This window comes from Lissotriton helveticus, chromosome 5_1 (assembly GCF_964261635.1).
Source record: "Lissotriton helveticus chromosome 5_1, aLisHel1.1, whole genome shotgun sequence".
Taxonomy (NCBI): domain Eukaryota; kingdom Metazoa; phylum Chordata; class Amphibia; order Caudata; family Salamandridae; genus Lissotriton; species Lissotriton helveticus.
In genome coordinates this window covers 3,853,581-3,873,056 of record NC_136065.1, presented here as the reverse complement: position 1 = coordinate 3,873,056, position 19,476 = coordinate 3,853,581, and the positions used below count along the sequence as shown (strand labels likewise).

At 50.4% G+C, this 19,476-nt stretch overlaps 1 protein-coding gene across 1 annotated transcript in view; it reads left to right on the top strand.

Annotated features, from left to right (window-relative positions):
• Positions 1-19,476, top strand: part of LOC144752883 (proteasome subunit beta type-9-like) — a 193,208-nt gene that overhangs the window by 131,202 nt on the left and 42,530 nt on the right. The window contains exon 4 of the mRNA XM_078640712.1: positions 162-303. Within this exon, the coding sequence (XP_078496838.1) occupies positions 162-303 (142 nt within the window). The remainder of the gene's footprint in view (positions 1-161; positions 304-19,476) is intronic.

Genomic DNA, 19,476 nt, shown 5'->3' with positions numbered 1-19,476 from the left:
TAGAGAGCAGATGCACGTGTGATATCCATGGTTCCCTGGGAGGTAAAGGGGGCGACTGCAGAACATTTACTGGAAGATGAACGTGTGTTTACTTGTGCTCTGTGGTGCACTTGCTTGAGCTTATTTTACCAGCACTGACATGTCTGTGTTTCCTTGCCAAGGTGTACGGGACTCTCGGAGGAATGCTCATCCGCCAGCCCTTCTCCATTGGAGGATCTGGGAGCACATACATTTATGGCTATGTAGACTCCACCTTCAAGCCGAGGATGTCCAGAGAAGAGTGTGTTCAGTTTGCAACTAACGGTAAACGTTATGCACCTCTACATTTTACCTAAATGTAATCCACAGAGTGTTGGTGAGTGACAGCTGGAATGTATACAGGTGATATATAGTTCAGCTTCCTCTCTGATGATTCGTCCATCATGCTGCTATCTCCTTCTGAGTAGGTCTTGGTAAGTGATCCTCCTGTTGCAAATGTTGTGAGGTTGTATCACTACTCCAATCTAGGGCAGTGCATGTTCAAGAGTCCCATCTCCTATGTATCATCCTGAACCATGGAGTCTGTGCTCCATGGTGGGTGGATACATGTTTGTGGCAAGTGATGACCCTCCATCTCCATGTCCACCTGCAGCTTGGTAAAGTTAGATGATTTGATTTTCACTCAATCAGGGATTTGTGAAGCGCGCTACTCACCAGTAAGGGCCTCAAGATGCCTGGGGGTTGGGGGAGGGCAGAGGGGGGGGAGGTCATGCAGCTCCGATTCAGCCATAGAGCCAGGTCTTGAGGTTCTTTCTGAAAGTGTGCAGAGTGAGGGAACATCTTATGTTGAGTGTGACTTTGTTCCAGGTCTTTGCTGCTCTGGCTCTGCATACGCTCTGGGTTTCGGCGAGGGCGAGTTCGACGGAGTGGAGGTTTCTTTTGGGTACTTGGAAGGAGACTCTTTTGTTGAGGTATTGGGGTCCGGTGTTGTGGATTTGTAGGCGTGAGTGAGTACCTTGAAGGTTATTCACTTCTCAACGGGGAGCCAGTAGAGGTGTCGTAGGTTCTGGTTGATGTGTTCATGTCGTGGGATGCCGAGGATGAGCCTGCCGGCGGTGTTCTGGATGGTCTGGTGTTTACAGAATAAGGATTTGTTGATTCCGGCATAGAGAGCATTTCTGTAGTTCAGTCTGCTGTTAATGAGTGCGTGGGTGATGGTCTTTCTTGATTCGTGGGGGATCCACTTGAAGGTCTTGCGAAGGATGCAGATGGCGTTGTAGCACAAGGAGGAGATGGCATCGATCTGTTCGGGTCATGGTGAGGGAGGAGTCTAGTATGATTAAGCTTTCCTGTTTTCAATTTCTATTTTTTGTAAATTCTGGTGGAGTTTTTTCAGTGTTTTCCAGTGATTTCAGTACCTTAAAAAAACTGTGGTTATCAGTGAAGACACATTTGTGCGCCATTGAAAACAACAGAAACTGTTTTTCCAGTGTTTATGGAATGTTTTGTTTTTATTATTGCTTGCTTTCTGCACTGCTAGTGCATGGTCTATAGACAGTGTACATACTGTGTATATGAGGTCAAAATAAGATTTACAAATCAAACTGAATGTAGTACCCCATACAATACTTCTTCAGTGAGTCTTTAGTCATGCACGCTCGCTCTTTCCTTCCCATGAAAACTTTTCTCTGTGAAAAGGCCCTCCCAACATTGGTACTTGAAACGGGCAACGTCTTAACAGCCAGTACACAAATTAAAGTAATAGCCATCTCTTGTTTTTATTCTTTGCTCTTCTCCTTTCATAAAGTTCAGATCATGAACCCTTTCATCTCTTAGGGGCTGTGCCACTGCAGGTGCTCAGTATATCTGTCTTAAAGATTGCTGCCTTCATTCTGTGCAGCTGGTCCCAAACTCTGGGCCAGAATGGTGTTAGGTTCGGCCAGACAGGACCATGCGACTCCTGCCTTCTCTTCACTCCATTAGCTCCCTATCAAGCAATAACAGCCTGATTCATCAAGCCGAAATCGGCTCGCAAAGGGCCAGATTCTGAGAATCTGGCCCTGTGCGAGCGCTATTTTTGCATTTGGGATTAATCATCCCAAATGCAAAAATCGTACTAGCGATTTCGCTATTTTGCGAGGAATTACATTTAAGGAATCTCTATTTGAGATTCCTTAAATGCAATTCATCATCCATTTAAAAATTGCGAATTCGCAATTTCGGCCCGCTATTTACCGCGAGGTCAAACCTCGTGGTAAATAGCGAAAACTTAGAAAAATGCTTTTAAAAGCATTTTTCTAAGTTGCATGTTGCACACACTCATGTCCTTTGGACATGTGTGTGCGCAACACCTGTTTCAACTTGCATTTAAGGGTTGCTACAGGGTGTCCTTTGGACACCCCTGGCACCCTTTAAATCGCTATCTTATTTGCGATTAGCTAATTGCTAATCGCAAATAAGGAATACTCCCCATTCATTCCTATGGGCCTTTTGGCCCATAGGAATGAATGGGGAGTATTCCTTATTTGCGATTAGCAATTTGCTAATCGTAAATAAGGAATGTGTAGGAATCGCAATTCTTTTTGCAATTCCTACATGAATCCCGTTTTGCGAGTCTGTAATAGCGATTCCTTATGAATCGCTATTATAGACTCGCAAAACGGGTCTTTCATGAATCAGGCTGTTAGTGATTTTCGAACCTTCATGCTTGGTACATAAAACCTTGCACGCTCCCCTCAGATGGCGAGTAACCAGGCACCACCACCCTCGAGCTCTCAAGTCATAAAATCACTGTATCCTTCAAATCTCAAGGTGAGGATAGCCATGCTAGGTGGCTGGGCCTTCTCAGTGATGGCAACCACCCACTGATGTAAGACTAAGTTTATGAAGTTTCCTAAAGCACACAAGGCCTTGCTTTATCTTTTAAGTGTAGCACATTTTTTTACCTCTTAGGACAATGAGGCCTTCCAGTAACACAGCTCTTGGCAAAAACCTAAAGACAAATACATATTCGAGCATCCTAGAGAAGTCTTAGAAAACTGTAAACTGAATTATTTCAAAACAGGTTTGGATTAATACATTTCACGGCCATAGTAGTACGAAAGCAAAGGTAAACTCTGGGTCTCTGTGAGAAAATGAGCTACAAGGTGAGAGTCGGATCTTTTTATCTGCTGCCATATTTCATGTTTCTAAAAGTAATACATGATCATGGAGGGCTGGGCTGACAGGGATTGATGCATAACTTGTTCAAGGACGATTCAGGCTTCGCAGTCTCTTATTATTTATTAGCTGAAGGGGAAAATATTTGAAGTGGAAGGAATAGTGCGGAAGCAAGACTGATACATTCCTTGGTCTCTCAACAGAGAAATCCCTTCCAGTGCATGATATAATTATTTATTTTTCTTGCCTATCCAACCCTTGCTCACTTTGTTTTAATGAATGCCCCAGGTATCAATGCAAAGCATCATGCATGCCCATCCCATGACTGGCCTCTTTCAGTAGCATGCATTCTGAATGCCCATGCATCTTTGACATAACTGCTGTAATCATCGACATGTGGCGCTACCGTCCAGGCACTGCACCACTGACACGAGCATGTTTCACGCTGCAGGCATCCAGATCAATCCTGGTACACTACACATGGATCCATTCCTGGGATTCGCTATATTGAAACCACGTTCATCAAGTGTATTATTCCGGTGAAGTCACATAAAGTGAGCCTAGTCTGCAGCTTTGTTCCCAGTTGGGAGGTTCTAATGGTTGTAACACCGTTTGCACACCATAGCAGCTCAGTTTCTGCCCCTCAGTAGTTCTTCTGTGATAAGGATGAACTAAGCATGAAAACAGTCTTTTTGCCTCTCCTTGAGCACTCTTCTGTAGGGACAACTTCCTAGAGGTAGGACCTATTATCAAAAGGGTGTGCCAAAGTCATCCGTGCAAAGTGAAAAGGTGGGTGCAGAAATCATCTATTTGCATTAAGGTGCAGCAGCGCCACGCCCCTGACCTTGGCTCCAGCGGTTCTGTTTGCACTACTTTCAACCCTTCTTGATGTGCTGCAATTGATGTATTTTTAGCAGCCATTCAGCCCCCTCCCTTGCCTTCCCAGTTCCCCCTCACCCTCAGCCGCCACTGGCCTGTGATTAGGACGAGCTGCTGCATCTTTTCATCAACAAGGGCAGCATATTGTTTCCCGCCAGGGGAGCGACTGGAGCACTTCTCAAATGCACTTCTTAAATGAGACCCTTAGTGCGTTTCAGATGATCTAAATAACCCCATATCAGAAACATGTCTGGATAGTCATGGACCCTGTAAATATGTGATCCTGCTTCTGCGCCGGCATTCACGTAATACATATACAGCGTTTGCTCTATAAATGAGCGTCTGCTGCAATATCATTTGCAGTTTTTAACAAATGTTCTCTCTTTCTAGTTTTATTAGATCTAAATAAAACGCTTCAGAAGTGGTGTCACGTAGTGATAGATCCCTTGCGTAGGTCTCTGTTGGACTTGGCTCTTCTGGCAGGTTCACCCCTAAACTTTTTGCTTTTAATGGTGACCTGGTGGTGGTGATTTTTGGTTTCTGCGCACTTGTCCCAGTGGAAAGTGCGTGCGCACTCTGACTGCATGTGGTGAGATAGGCCTGCCCTCCCATAGGAATGTGTGGGGAATGTATGTGCCCATGGTAGTTCTTGATGCATGGGGTGTGCCGGCTCGAGTCTGGTATGTGCAGACTCGTGTGATTGAATGCTGCGCAATGATGTATGCGGCGTGTATGTGTCTAGTGTGGAAGTGCCACTTCTAGACATGGCTGTGCGTGTGCTGTAAAGGTGCTGGCGTGTAATTGGCTGGAGCTTGCTGGTGAGCCTGGTTCCAGGAGTCTGGATGGGTCTGCCCCGGTGGTGAATGGAGAGATTAGCATGCTGATGTGAGGGAGGGTGCACCTGGGTCCTGAATAGGGCTGGGCTTTCCCCACACAATGCTGGCTCCGCCCCCTGTGGTGCGTCTAATGTCCCTAACCCTGCCAGTGAATAGAGTGAGGGGCTGAGCACATCAAGAGTGCTCCAAAACCAGCTGCGACTGGTTTCTCCCCCACCCTGTTATGTTATGTTATACTGGGGATTTATATAGCGCACGGCTACTCAAAGAGTGTCCCGTTTAATTGTATAAAAAGGGGCTGTGTCCCCAGAAATGTTGTTCTCTTCCAGGATCCTATCTGAGGGGGGCGGCTGCTGCTGCTGCTGGGCGCCAGGAGGACCGCCACTTGGACTGCCTCCCTGGCTGGAGGCCCAGTGAGCTGGCTCCGGGCCCAGCCTTGCCCCCCTGCCCGCCTAAAAGAACTTTGTTGGAGCTCTATTTTACTTATAGCGCCTGGGAGCGCTTTATTTTACTTATAGCGCCTGGGAGCGCTTTATTTTACTTATAGCGCTTGGGAGAGTTTTATTTTCCTTTCGCGGCTGCCCATGCCGCGTTTTACCGTGTGCCAACCCCGTTGTCATTGTTTAATTATCCCGGGAGCCTACCCCGGATATTGCCCGAGAAAAGTCGCCGGCTGGGGAACCGCTTGCGGCGCTGTGCCCGCCTCCGCCCCCAGGGCCGCGCTGCCATTGGCTGCGGTGCAACCTGGAAGTGAAGGGAAGGCGGCCGGAAGTACTTGGGACACCCTCGCCGGGCTCCCGTGCTCGGGAAAAGCCCGCCGGCGGCCGAGGGTGCGTGGCCATCTAGGAGAAGGACGAGAGCCCACCCCGCCTCCACCTGACCCAGCGCGTGGGCCGCTCCGCACCGGAGAAACCGGAGAAGTCTGACCGCGGGGCTCCCAGAGCGAAGGGAGAGCCCCGCAGCCGGAGAAAAGAGCTGCCTCCGGGAAGCAGACCGGTGAGTGAGGGGCTGCTTCGAGAGAGGGGAGCAGTTGTTGCTTTGTGAGTCCCCAGAAGGGGGACTCCACCGAAGGGGCCAGATTTGCTGGCACGCCCGAGAGGCTCCCCAAGGCGGCAACTGGTTGTTAAGAGCCCACGCGGTTTAGAGGGCCCATTGCAGTCAGAGCGAGAGGGAGGCCGCCGGTGCCCGGCCCCCTCCTCCAGTAGGGTCGATTTTCTCGAGGGGTGCTGGGAGGGTACAGCGGCCCCAGCAGGCAGCGTGCCGCTCCCCCAGCGAGGCCCCATTGTTCTTAGAGCTCTGAGAGGCTCCGAGGCATTGCTGTGAGCCCCGAGGCTCCTAAACGTGGAATTTTTATTTTAGAGCCCATGAGAGGCTCAGGGGGCACAGTTGCATTACCAAGCCCCGAGGCTCCCAGCCCACATTGTGGTGAGTCACAGGAGAGCCAGGAGGCACGCTGGTGCCAGGCTCGAGTTCCCAGCTGCCCAGCACTTAGTGGGCAGTTGCCACGTTTAGGCTTGTTCTTTGGCTGCCTACAGCCTGCCCTGACATTTGGGACACAGGGCGTTTTAGCCCCTGGGAGGCCAGTTGGCCTGGGGGACAACCTACGAGTTTATACCTTATGTGATTTCTGCGCAATTGTAATTCCTGCACGTCTGAATGTGTTATTTATGCATCATGTGTTCTCCTGTGCTGCACCTCTGAATGTGTTTTGATGCATCATGTGCCTTGTTCTTACACCTCTGAATGTGTTGTTTATGCATCATGTGTTCTCCTGTGCTGCACCTCTGAATGTGTTTTGATGCATCATGTGCCTTGTTCTTACACCTCTGAATGTGTTGTTTATGCATCATGTGTTCTCCTGTGCTGCACCTCTGAATGTGTTTTGATGCGTCATGTGCCTTGTTCTTACACCGCTGAATGTATGTTTATGCATCATGTGTTTTCCTTCCCTACACCTCTGAATGTTGTGATGCATCATGTGTAATGTGTTCTTGCTTATGCCCCTACATGTATGGTGATACTTAGGTGGTTGTTTTCTCCTAGTACAGGTGTTGCTAGTGAGGTCCTGGTTCCCTGCGTGACATTTTCCTAAGGTGGTTAGGGTTGCGTAGGTGGTACTTACCTGGTACCAGTGATTACTGGTTGTGTGCTACAGTTGCTATTTTGTGCTACAGTGATTTTATATTCTATGTTACAAGTGCTAATTCTACCAAGTACTAAGTCTAAAAGTGCATATTCCTGACAGTGGTCCATGTATCCCTGCCTTGTACATATCCCCTGTAAATTCTGCCCGTGCCTGTTGGCACATTGTAAAGTGTGTTTTTATCTAAATTTTATACATAACCTTGTGTGGAGTTTCTTTTGTGGTGGGCCTTGGGTGTTGTTTTGCTGGGGTGCGTGCGCAAACACTTAACTCACATTGCCTCAGAGTTTAGCCTTACTGCTCGTGTCGCGTTACCAAGGGGGTGAGCAGGGGTTACCTTGGCGTGTAACTCCCTTGCCCTGACGTGGGAATGGTGGTCTCTGACTGACTTTGGCGCAAGCCTTGGCCAGCCAGAGATCCCATTTCTAACAGTCTCATTGTCGTGCACTGTTCAGTCATTGCTGGTTTAGGGACTTAAGCAAGTACTAACACGGTCACATCTTTGCTCATATCATACTAATGTGTGTTAAAATGCGAAAATAAAGGAAAATAGGATTGCTACCGAAAGTGCCACTATCTCCCACACTGATCAAAATGTGAGCCTTTGTGGCCAGTTGCCATGTTAAGACAAACCCTGTTGGTTGGCAGCAGTGCTGGCCTTGATGACAACAGTGACAGCCGGGCAAGACTTCTAATGAAGATTTAGGCATCTGGTTTCAAATGTGTTATTGGATGGAAGCAGCTGCTAAAGTCCTGCGATGAGGGAGAAATATGTAGGTGAATATGCCAGCATTATGCCTTGATGGAATATCAGTGAACTGTTCAAAAGGACAAGGTAGTAGATTGTCTTGCCTCCACATTTTAGACGCCCGCTTTGGACACCTGTCTACTGGGAGGTGTAGCCACTGCTACAGCGCTGACTGGGTGCCATGAAACACATCGCATCAACCCGGGACTGCCGTGATGCAGTATCAGCTTCGTTTTGTACTGCTTTGGCTCTCTCAAGTGGCCAAGCAGTGAGACAATTGTGAAAAATCAATGCAGCGAGGTTTAAACTGAGTCCGCTGATTGTCAGACAGTAGGGTATTGTCGGGCACAATCGGTTTTAACCGATTCCGGACAGCCTAAGTATGATGCGAGGTTTCAGGCATGGTCCGTGGGAGTAGGGCTACCAGGTGTTCTCCCATGCTGAGGGGGTGGGTCCGAAGACGAGGACTTCTGTCTTCTCCGGGTTGAGCTTTCAGACAGCTGCTGCTCATCCAGGATGCAACGTCTTTCATTCCTTCCTGGAAGCGGAGTCTGATGATGTTGGGTTGTCTTGTGAGGGAAAGCTGGGTGACGGCGGCATAGGATACTATGCTGAGTCCATGTTTTCTGACAATGGCGGGTAGGGGAGGCATGTAGATGTTGAAGAGAGTGGGGATAAGCGACGATCCTTGGAGTACTCCGCAGTCGATCTCTGTGGGTTTGGAGAGGAAGAAAATCTGATTCTTTGAGTTCAGCTGGTGAGGAAAGAGCGGATCCAGTCGAGGACAGTTCTCTGTATACCGGTGTTGTGGAGTCTGGCGGTGAGAGTGCAGTGGGAGACGGTGTTGAAATGCTGCAGAGAGGTCAAGTAAGATAAGGGCCGCTGTGTGGCCCTGGTTGAGGAGGGTGCGGCTGTCATGTGTGGCGGCGAGGAGGGTGGTCTCGGTGCTGTGGTTACTGCGGAATCCGGATTGGGAAGAGTCGAGGATGGAGTTGGCTTCGATGAAGTTTGTGAGTTGTCTGTTGATGATCTTCTCTGTGACTTTAGCCACAAAGGGGAGGAGAGAGATGGGTCTGTAGTTTTTGAGGTCCCATGGGTCTGCGGAGGGTTTCTTGAGAAGGGGTTTGACTTCCGTGGATTTCCAGTGGTTGGTGAAAGTGCCAGATTTGAAGGAGGCGTTGATGGTGCATCGTAGCTCGGGAGCAATGGCGGCGGCGGCTCTGTGGAAGAGGTGTGGCGGGCAGGGTTTGATTGGGGGCTCCTGAGTGAACGCTCTTCATGGTCAGGGCGGTGGTGATCGGGGTCCAGGTTGAGACGGTAGGCTGGCCGGCGTTAATGGTGGTAGGCGTGGTTTCAGCATCCGGTGTTTGTTCGTTGAAATTTTCGTAGCGGGACTTGATTTTGAGGTGAAGTAGGATCCGAGTTTGTTGCAGAGGTCCTGGAAAGGTGTGACCTGCGAGGCTTCGCTAGGGGGTTTGGTGAATTCCTGGATGACGCTGAAGAGTTCCTTCGAGTTGCTGGAGTTGGCGAGGATTTTGTGCTGGATGAAGGTCTTTTTGGTGGATCTAATGTGTTGGTGGTATTCAATCATGGCGTTCTTGTAGGTGGTCCGAGCTTCTGAGGTTTTGGTGATTCCCCATACTTTCTTGAGACATCTGCAGGTGTGTCTGGATTCTCGGAGGTCGTGGTGAACCAGGTGGCTTTCAAAGGGTGCTGTCTGTCTAGGTACGGACGGTGCGAGCTTGTCTTGTCTGTTCTCGAGTTCATTGGCTGCAGAGTTCCTATTGGTAGTGGTGGGAGGGGAATCGTGGTTGAGGGTGGGGTTGAGGTGATCCTCTGTGACCTTGCTCCAATTCTTTTATGGAGGGCGTGGTGTACGTTTGTGAGCGTTGGGTTTTTTGAAGGAGAAGAGTACGCAGTGGTGGTCCATCCAGGGGGGCTGGGTGGTGTGGCTGAAACGAATGTTGTTTACTCCTGCGAAGATGAGGTCGAGGGTGTGTCCTGCCTTGTAAAAAAAATGTAAATCCGTATTTGAAAAACTACTTACAGTTCTCAAGGCGCTGGGGGCCGTCGTGGAAATTTTAAGTGAGCTATTGCCCAGAGTCACCTGGTGCTGAGGTGAGCTGCCGCCGGAGCCGGGGATCGAACTGTGAACCCTGTGCTCCGAAGTCAGCTTCCCTGGTCGCTGCACCACACCTCTCCACTGTGGGTGGGAGTGGCGACAATCTGTTTTAGTGCGATTTTGTCCAGGAGGGCTGTGTAGTTGGGGTCCCTGAGACTGTTGAGGTGAACGTTCAGATCTCTGAGCAGTATGTAGTCCAAGGAGGCGATGGCGTGGGGCGCAATGAAGTCCTTGATGGTTGTGGATGAACGGTGTTCATGGTCCGGGGAGGTCTGTAGGTGAGGGTGCCGCGTAGGGTAGTTCTTGGGCTGGTCTGAATCAGGAAATTAAGGTGTTCCGTGGGGGCGGGGCACAGAGTTGTTCGTACTGGAAGTGGTGAGTAGGAGGGAGTTCTTGTGTGCAATGGCGAGTCCTCCTCCTGGACGGTTTGGGCAGTCCTTCCTCTGGATCTTGTATCCATCAGGGATGGTGGTGGCGATGGCGGGGGCGGAGGTAGAGTTGGTCCAGGTTTCCGCGAGGAAGGCGATGTCTGTAGAGAGGGTGACGAGGAGGTCCCAGATCTCTATTGCGTGTCTGTGCAGGGAGCTCACATTGAGGAGGATGCACTTGAGGGGTTTGGGGGTGTGGTGTCAGGAGGGTGGACGGTGGCCATGGGGGTGTGGAGTTTGGAGAAGGTTTGGTGGGAGTGACGGCAGGAAAACTGGCCGTGAGTGGTGTCTGGCGTCGACAGCTGGCAGTTGTTGTTTCTTCCGGGGTTGAGCGCGTTGAGGGTGACTGTGTTGTAGCAGTGGGGAGTTGAAGATCCAGGGTCCCTGGCCGCGGACGATCGCAGACGGGCCTGCCTTTGGCACACCTGCTGCTCACTGCCACCAATAAATATGGAACAGGTGAGGGAACGCAGCTGGGAAGCAGGAGCGGGAACCGGCAAGGGGGAGGGGCCGCGAGGGGCAGCAACAGTAGGAAAGGGAGTAGAAAGGGAAACGGAAAAAGCAGCAACAAAAGAAAACATTACAAAAAGCCACAATAACAAAAAGGAAAAACAGAAGGCACAAATAGACAAAAACAAAACAGAGGACAAATGGACAAACAGAACAGCAGAGGGCAGGCTGAACGGACGAGCAGAAGAGCAAGGCTCTCCCACTGGACCACCAGGGATGAGGCACAGGCAGGAGCCTGCGGGTAGAGGAGGGCATTGAACACCTGCCAGTGAATGTAGAGGTTCTGGGGCAGCGGCTCAACAACAGAGATGCGCGAGGGGAGAGCAGGGTTCACTGAACAGGAGGTCAGAGGTCATGGGCGTCCTAGAGGTGCCTAGAGTACACACTGTCTGTCCCTTGTGGATGCCTCCTTTAACCCAAAGATTTTGAGATAACCAACTGATGGGCCAGAAGCACCTGTTGTCTGTTAGGTATTTAATTTCTGGAGGTGTAAAGAAGTAGATGCTCCTTGTAAATGAACACTTGGCCCTTTTAGACAAAACCGAGGACAGTGTGCAGACAGAATTCCAAACTGGTTTATGTGAAGCATGGAGGCATTCCTACCACTGCTGAAGAACCAAGCTGGGCCTAGACGAGACAGCAATTGTGGTGCCAGCCACACTGGTGAAAGTAACAAAAGACCAGGACCACATAAAGGTACCTGAACCAACATCACTGACCACTTGGAGGCAAACAGGTGCCCTGTGCTATCCCCTGTTTAACTGAAGGAAGTGCAGTAAAGGTCCACTGTGGAAACTGTGCAGCTTTCCCTTCATTAGCCACAGGAGACTCAATGATAAGGTCAAACTGGTGCAGATGACGAGAGACCTCTGTCAAGGCTTGCAACTGTGTTCTGCTGAGTTTGATTATGTATATCAAAGTGGAAACATTGTCCATGAAAAAAGGTATGATGATGAGATTCTGGTCTTGCTAGAGTCCGGGTGGCAAAGGTGCCAGCCTGAAGTCCCGGAAACTTATGTGGAGTCCGCACTCTGCTGGCACCAACCCCTGCCAACGCACCCACCATGTACATATGTACATCAGCCTGACCTGCTGACATCAACGTTTGATGATTTTCAGAGTGGTCCTAAGCACTCCTTTGTTGTTCAAGGTTTCCTTATTGGCTAACCTTCAACAAAGCTTGCTCTTGCACTCCTTGTCTTAATGAACAAATCCTTAGTAGGGGCGGCCATGGGAGAGGTGAGTAGGTTCCCAAAATTGAAGCACAGGATAGTTAAGCTATGCCATAAAAATGGCCTGCTTGAGGCTGGAAAGGGGACGATCTGCGTGGCCACTCTCTTCAAAGGGAGAGGGAGCGTCTACCTTGAGGACCAACCCAACCCCCTCTTGGTCTAAATTGTCACAAAGATTAAGGTTGAAAGAAAGTATTGAAGGTAAGACTCAGAAATATATGTGAAATAGAGTGGAGAGCAGGTGGACACAAGAAGCAGAGATCAGGGTTAGGTTGCTAAGCGAGCACTAGTCAACCTTGCTGTATGAGAAGGATGTCTTCCAGATAAAGCATGAGGTGAAAGCCCATGGTCCTGAGGTTCACCACTAGGAACCAAAGAACCTTGGTGAAGCATCAATGGACAGAAGGCAGGCCAAACATGAGGCATGGACATTTAGTGGTCTTTGATGAATAGGGGCCTTGAGAAGATCTGTGACTGTACCCCAGAATAAGCAAATCTTGTGCGTCCGGGAAACAACCTTTACAACGCAACTTTTACAACGCACTACCATTACAACAACGTTTTTGCAACGCAAGATCTATTAGAACACATGTCATTACAACGCAGTCATTACAACGCATACCTTTACAAAGCATACCAACACAACGCATGGTACCCTTACACTATCCAAAACTTACCCTACTGTTGCACCCCATGGAGTTAGAATAGTAATTTTTACCCCTACACTATCCAAAAGTTACCCTACTGTTGCACGCCCTGGAGTTAGAATAGTAATTTTTACCCCTACACTATCCAAAAGTTACCCTACTGTTGCACGCCCTGGAGTTAGAATAGTAATTTTTACCCCTACACTATCCAACACTTACCCTACTGTTGCACGCCCTGGAGTTAGAATAGTAATTTTTACCCCTACACTATCCAACACTTACCCTACTGTTGCACCCCCTGGAGTTAGAATAGTAATTTTTACCCCTACACTATCCAACACTTACCCTACTGTTGCACGCCCTGGAGTTAGAATAGTAATTTTTACCCCTACACTATCCAACACTTACCCTACTGTTGCACCCCCTGGAGTTAGAATAGTAATTTTTACGCCTACACTATCTAACACTTACCCTACTGTTGCACCCCCTGGAGTTAGAATAGTAATTTTTACCCCTATACTATCCAATACTTACCACACATGCAATGTAATGGTATGCATTTAAATGGTATGCGTTGTAAAGGTAGTATGCGCTGTAATGGAATGCGTTGTAGAGGTAGTTTTAGGGAATTCGTTGTAATGGCATGCGTTTTAATGGAATGCGTTGTAAAGGATGTTGGGTTGTAAAAAATGCGTTGTAAAGGCATGCGTTGCAAAAAAGTATGCGTTGTAACGTCATACATCCGTGCGTCCCTTGCCTGCAGAACTCAAGATCAATCAACCCGTGCTAAGGAGCGCTGTGATATGTTTCTTTCTCTTTGAGTTTTCCTCTGTTCTTCCCACTGTCACTCTACAATGAGGTGTGGAAATGAGTGACATCAGATGGGAGTGTCACTAGGTCATGTAAATCCAACCTTGCTCATACGCAGCGTGTATGTATGGATGGATGTATGTGCTGGTCGGGACTTGTATAGGGCGTTACTGGGTGTTCAAGGACCATGCTAGATTAGGATTGTATGCATAAGGAAGAAGCTTTTCTTTAAGAGGGCCAAGGAAGCAGCATGTTCTTATTGAAAGTGTATTGGGGACCCCTTAAAATCATCCATTTGTACCTTTTCAACGCCTTACTGATAGAGAAATAAATCTTGGAATGCTTATTTTGTTTAACCTGTATTCAAAACCTGAAAAGACCTCTCTTTTGAAACCACAAGACCTTGTCACACTATTTACTCCCATTCTAATTCCTCCTGACACAACCTTTACCCCTGTTGACCAGTAATCTTGACCTCCCGCTTTGGTATTGGGGGAGAGGAGTAAAATGGTTTATCTTGCATCTAAATGAATCATTACAAGCTGTGAAGATTAACAACAGCTCCTTTTTGGATCCCAGACGGTTGAGTACTTGCCCTCATCCATTTGAACCTGTATTTTGACCATTAGTAGGATTTCTTCAATACATTTCCTGTGCCCACTCTCCTACCTAATCACAGTTGTATGTAAAAATCAATCACTGCTCATACATACTCACATTAGGAAGAATGCACACCTAGAAGACACAAAGGGTGTCCTGTCGAAAGCCCAGGGTGAATCGCAGTAAAAGAGAGTTTATCGTTATCTGCCAGCAGCTAAGCAGTAACATTGCTAAACACTACCCAAGAAAACTATTTGAAACTAACCTGAGTACCAGAACAGTTCACTGTGCAAAATCCCTGGGTTTCTCACCTTAGATACAGACATCGCGAAAAGGTGCCCATCGCCCAGTACTTATAGTACTTATTCTCTCCACTCAATGTGTACTCTCTTGAACTTCCCCAGGCACACGCTGTACTGATTGTGTACACACAATGCGTATTCTTCTTTAATCTCACCAGACACATGCTGTACTGATTGTGTACACTCAGTGTGTATTCCCTTTAATCCCTCCATGCACATGCTGTATTAATTGTGTACACTCCATTTGTATTCTCTTTAATCATCGAGGCACATGCTGTATTCATTGTGTACACTTATGCGTATTCTCCTTAATTTCCCCAGGCACACTCTGTACTCATCGTGTACACTCAGTGTGTATTCTCTTTAATCCCTGCATGCACACGCTGTATTAATTGTGTACACTCCATTCGTATTCTCTTTAATCCCCCCAGGCAATGTGTATTCTTTTTATTCTTCCCACCACACGCTGTACTCTTGTACACTCCATGCGTAGTCTCTTCAATATTCCCATGCACACACTGTACTCATTCTCCACACTCGATACGTATTCTCTTTAATCTCCCAAGCTCTACTCATTGTGTACACTTGATGCCTATTCTCCTCAATCCCAACAGGCACACTCTGTACTCATTGTGTACACTCAATGTGTATTCTCCTTAATCTTCCCACGCACATGCTGTACTCATTGTGTACATTCTATATGTATTCTCTTTAATCCCCCCAGGCACACGCTATATTAATTTTGTACACTCAATACGTATTCTCCTTAATCTCCCCATGTACACGCTGTACTCATTGTGTACACTCAATGCATATTCTCTTTAATTGCCCCAGGCACACGCTGTACTCATTGTGTGTACTCAGTGTATATTCTTTTTAATCCCCCAGGCAAACGCTGTACTCGTTGTGTTCACTCAACGCGTATTCTCTTGACTCTCCCCACGCACACGCTGGACTCATTGTAAACACTCAGTTTGTATTCTCTTTAATCCCCCCAGGCACACGCTGTACTCATTGTGTACACTCAATGCGTATTCTCTTTAATCTTCCCATGCACACACTGTAGTCATTGTGCACACTCAATACATATTCCCTTTAATCTCCCCAGCTATACGCTCTACTCATTGTGTACATTCGATGCGCATTCTCCTTAATCTCCCAGGCAAACGCTGAACTCATTGTGTAAACTCAATATGTATTCTCTTTAATCTTCCCCCTACACGCTGTACTCTTGTACACTCAATGCCTATTCTCTTTAATCTTCCCACGCACATGCTGTACTCATTGTGTACACACAATGCATATTATTTAATTAATCTCACCAGACACATGCTTTACTCATTGTGTACACTCAATGTGTATTCTCCTTAATCTTCCCACGCACATGCTGTACTCCTTGTGTACACGCAATACGTATTTTCTTTTATCCCCCCCAAGCACACGCTGTACTCATTGTCCCCCGGGGCACATGCTCTATTCATTGTGTACACACAGGGTACCTCTGGCCCTCTGGGCCGGTTACCCCACGCACCGCGCTCACTTCTCCGTGTGTGAGCCCAGGCTGCCCCCGAGTGCCATCGCTGCCTGCAGCTGTGCTCCTGGCCCCCGACCGCCGCTGCTTGCGCTGCCCGGTATTGTATTGTAATTCTTTCCTGTTTTCTCGCTCCGCTTTAGTGTGCTGTTTCTGCTCTGTATTTCTGTGATTGTATTCCCTCCCTGTGGTATTTAGTTATACTTAGTTCGTTGCCTTTGTCCCCTGTTGCCCCTCGTGGTGCTCAGCCCCTGCCGCGTTTCCCGCCACCTCCCCGCTCCCTGCCGCTGCCCCCCTGCGGCCCCGCCCCCTTCCCTCGGCCGCCCTTCCCATTCGCCGCCCCGCTCCCGCCTCCCAGCTGCTCCTAGCTCGCTCCGCCCCCCACTCTCCACATATGGCAGAGTGGCAAACGCGCAGCGTTGACGCGCAGCAGGCGCGCCAAAGGCAAGCCCGTCTGCGCCCGGCCCGCGCCCAGTGCCCGGACCCCTGGACCCCGCAGACACCAGCCCACCTGCCGGACCTACAACGCCACCGAAATCAACGCACTCAACACTGGCCGAATCCCAGGATGCTACCGAGCCACCCCGAGACGCACCCACGGACCCTTCAGCTGCCACTCCTGCAAGTTCGCCTGCACCCGGACCTGCACCGCACCCGCACCCACCGTGTCGACCCCCAGCAGCAACCACCTGAAGTGCATCCTGCTCAACACCCGTTCCGTCCACAGACACGCCGTAGAGCTCTGGAACCTGCTCGACAGCACATCCCCAGACGTCGCCATCCTCACGGAAACCTGGATGAACGCCTCCTCAGCACCCGACATCGCCATCGCCATCCCGGACGGATACAAGATCACCCGGAGGGACCGCGGCAATCAGACCGGAGGAGGCATCGCCATCATCCACAGGAACACCATCCGCATCACGACCAACACCGACGGCACCCTCACATCCGCCGAACACCTGCACTTCCAGATCCACACCGACCCCAAGACCACCCTCAGAGGCACCCTCATCTACAGACCCCCGGGACCACGCACACAATTCAGCGAAGACATCGCCGACTTCATCAGCCCGCACGCCCTCCCCTCCGCTGACTACATCCTCCTCGGGGATCTCAACTTCCACCTGGAGAACTACAACGACCGCAACACCACCACCCTGCTGGACAACCTCGCCAACCTCGGTCTCAAGCAGCTGGTGACCACCCCCACCCACTACGCCAGACACACACTCGACCCCGTCTTCTCATCCAGCAAGGACATCGCCTTCAGCCACGCCACCGGTCTCCACTGGACGGACCACAGCTGCGTCCACTTCAGCTTCAGAAAGAACACGATCCACCACCACCAGCAACAGGTTGCACGCAGAAGCTGGAACAAGATCACAGCCGACCAGCTCGCCGCATTTCTGAGCCGGGACCCCCCCGCCAGCTCAGCGAACCCCAGCCAGGCCGCCAACAACCTCACAAAGTGGATCAGTAACTGCACAGAAGACCTCGCCCCTCTGAGGACCCCGCCTAGCAGACCCGGCAGTAAGAAAGCACCATGGTTCACCGACGAACTCAAGAGCTCCAAGAAGAACTGCCGAACCAGACAACATGACCACCCTCAAGCTCGCCACCCGAAAACACCACCAACTGATCCACACCACCAAGAAAACCGCATTCAAGGAACGACTGGACAACAACGCACACAACAGCAAGGAACTCTTCAACATCGTCAAAGAGCTCTCCAACCCCAACGCTGGAAACAACGACATCACCTCATCTCAAGACCTCTGCAACTCCCTCGCCTCCTACTTCCACAACAAGATCGCAGACATACACAACAGCTTCATCACTCAAGCAACGTACCCCACGACCGCACCGCCACCCTCCGCGCCTGGACCCCGATCAACACCGAAGAAACCCGACGCACGATGAACTCCATCCACTCCGGATCTCCTACCGACCCCTGCCCTCACCACGTCTTCAACAAGGCCGACGCCGTCATCGCACCCCACCTACGAGACAGCATCAACGCCTCCTTCGACACCGTTACCTTCCCGGAGAGCTGGAAGCACGCCGAACTCAGCGCTCTACTGAAGAAACCATCAGCAGACCCCACTGAACTCAAAAACTACCGCCCCATCTCGCTCCTCCCGTTCCCGGCCAAAGTCATCGAGAAGACCGTCAACAAGCAGCTGGCCGCCTTCCTCGAGACGAACGGATCCCTCGACCTCTCCCAGTCCGGCTTCCGGGCCAACCACAGCACCGAGACCGCCCTCATCGCAGCCACCGATGACATCCAAGTCCTGCTCGACAACGGGGAAACTGCGGCCCTCATCCTCCTGGACCTCTCCGCGGCATTCGACACTGTCTGCCACCGCACCCTAGTGCAGCGCCTCAGCAACGTCGGAATCCAAGAGAAGGCACTGGAATGGATCATCTCCTTCCTCACCGGAAGAACACAGAGAGTCCGCCTCCCCCCGTTCAAATCAGAAGCCACCGAAGTCATCTGCGGCGTTCCTCAAGGCTCCTCGCTCAGCCCCACCCTCTTCAATGTCTACATGAGCCCCCTTACGGCCATCGCACGCCAACACAACCTCAACATCATCTCCTACGCCGACGACACCCAGCTGATCCTCTCCCTCACCAACGACCCCGCCACCGCCAGAGCCAACCTGCACGAAGGGATGACAGCCGTAGCCGAGTGGATGATGAACAGCCGCCTGAAACTGAACTCAGACAAGACGGAAGTCCTCATCCTGGGCTCCTCGCCCTCCGCCTGGGATGACTCCTGGTGGCCCCCCGCCCTGGGCAGCGGACCCAAACCAACGGACCACGCACGCAACCTGGGCTTCATCCTGGACTCCTCCCTCTCCATGACCAGACAAGTCAACGCCGTCTCCTCGTCGTGCTTCAACATCCTGCGCATGCTACGTAAGATCTTCCGGTGGATCCCCACCGAGACTAGGAAGACGGTCACCCAGGCCCTCGTCACCAGCCGACTGGACTACGGCAACACCCTCTACGCCGGAACCACCGCAAAACTCCAGAAGAGACTCCAGCGGATCCAGAATGCCTCAGCAAGACTCATCCTCGACATCCCCCTACACAGCCACATCGCCAGACACCTGAGAGACCTGCACTGGCTCCCGGTCAACAAAAGAATCACCTTCCGGCTCCTCACCCACGCACACAAAGCCCTGCACAACCAAGGCCCAAGATACCTCAACAGCCGCCTCAACTTCTACACTCCCACACGCCAGCTTCGATCGACCAGCCACGCTCTCGCCGCCGTCCCCCGCATCCGAAGAGCCACCACAGGAGGAAGGTCCTTCTCCTACCTGGCCGCCAAGACTTGGAACTCCCTCCCGACCCATCTCCGCCTGACCCAAGACCACCTCGCATTCAGGAAGCAGCTCAAGACCTGGCTGTTCGAGCAGTAGCGGACCCCCCCCTCCCTAAGCGCCTTGAGACCCTCCGGGTGAGTAGTGCGCTATATGAATGCACTGATTGATTGATTGATTGATTGATTGATTGAATGCATATTCTCTTTAATCCCCAC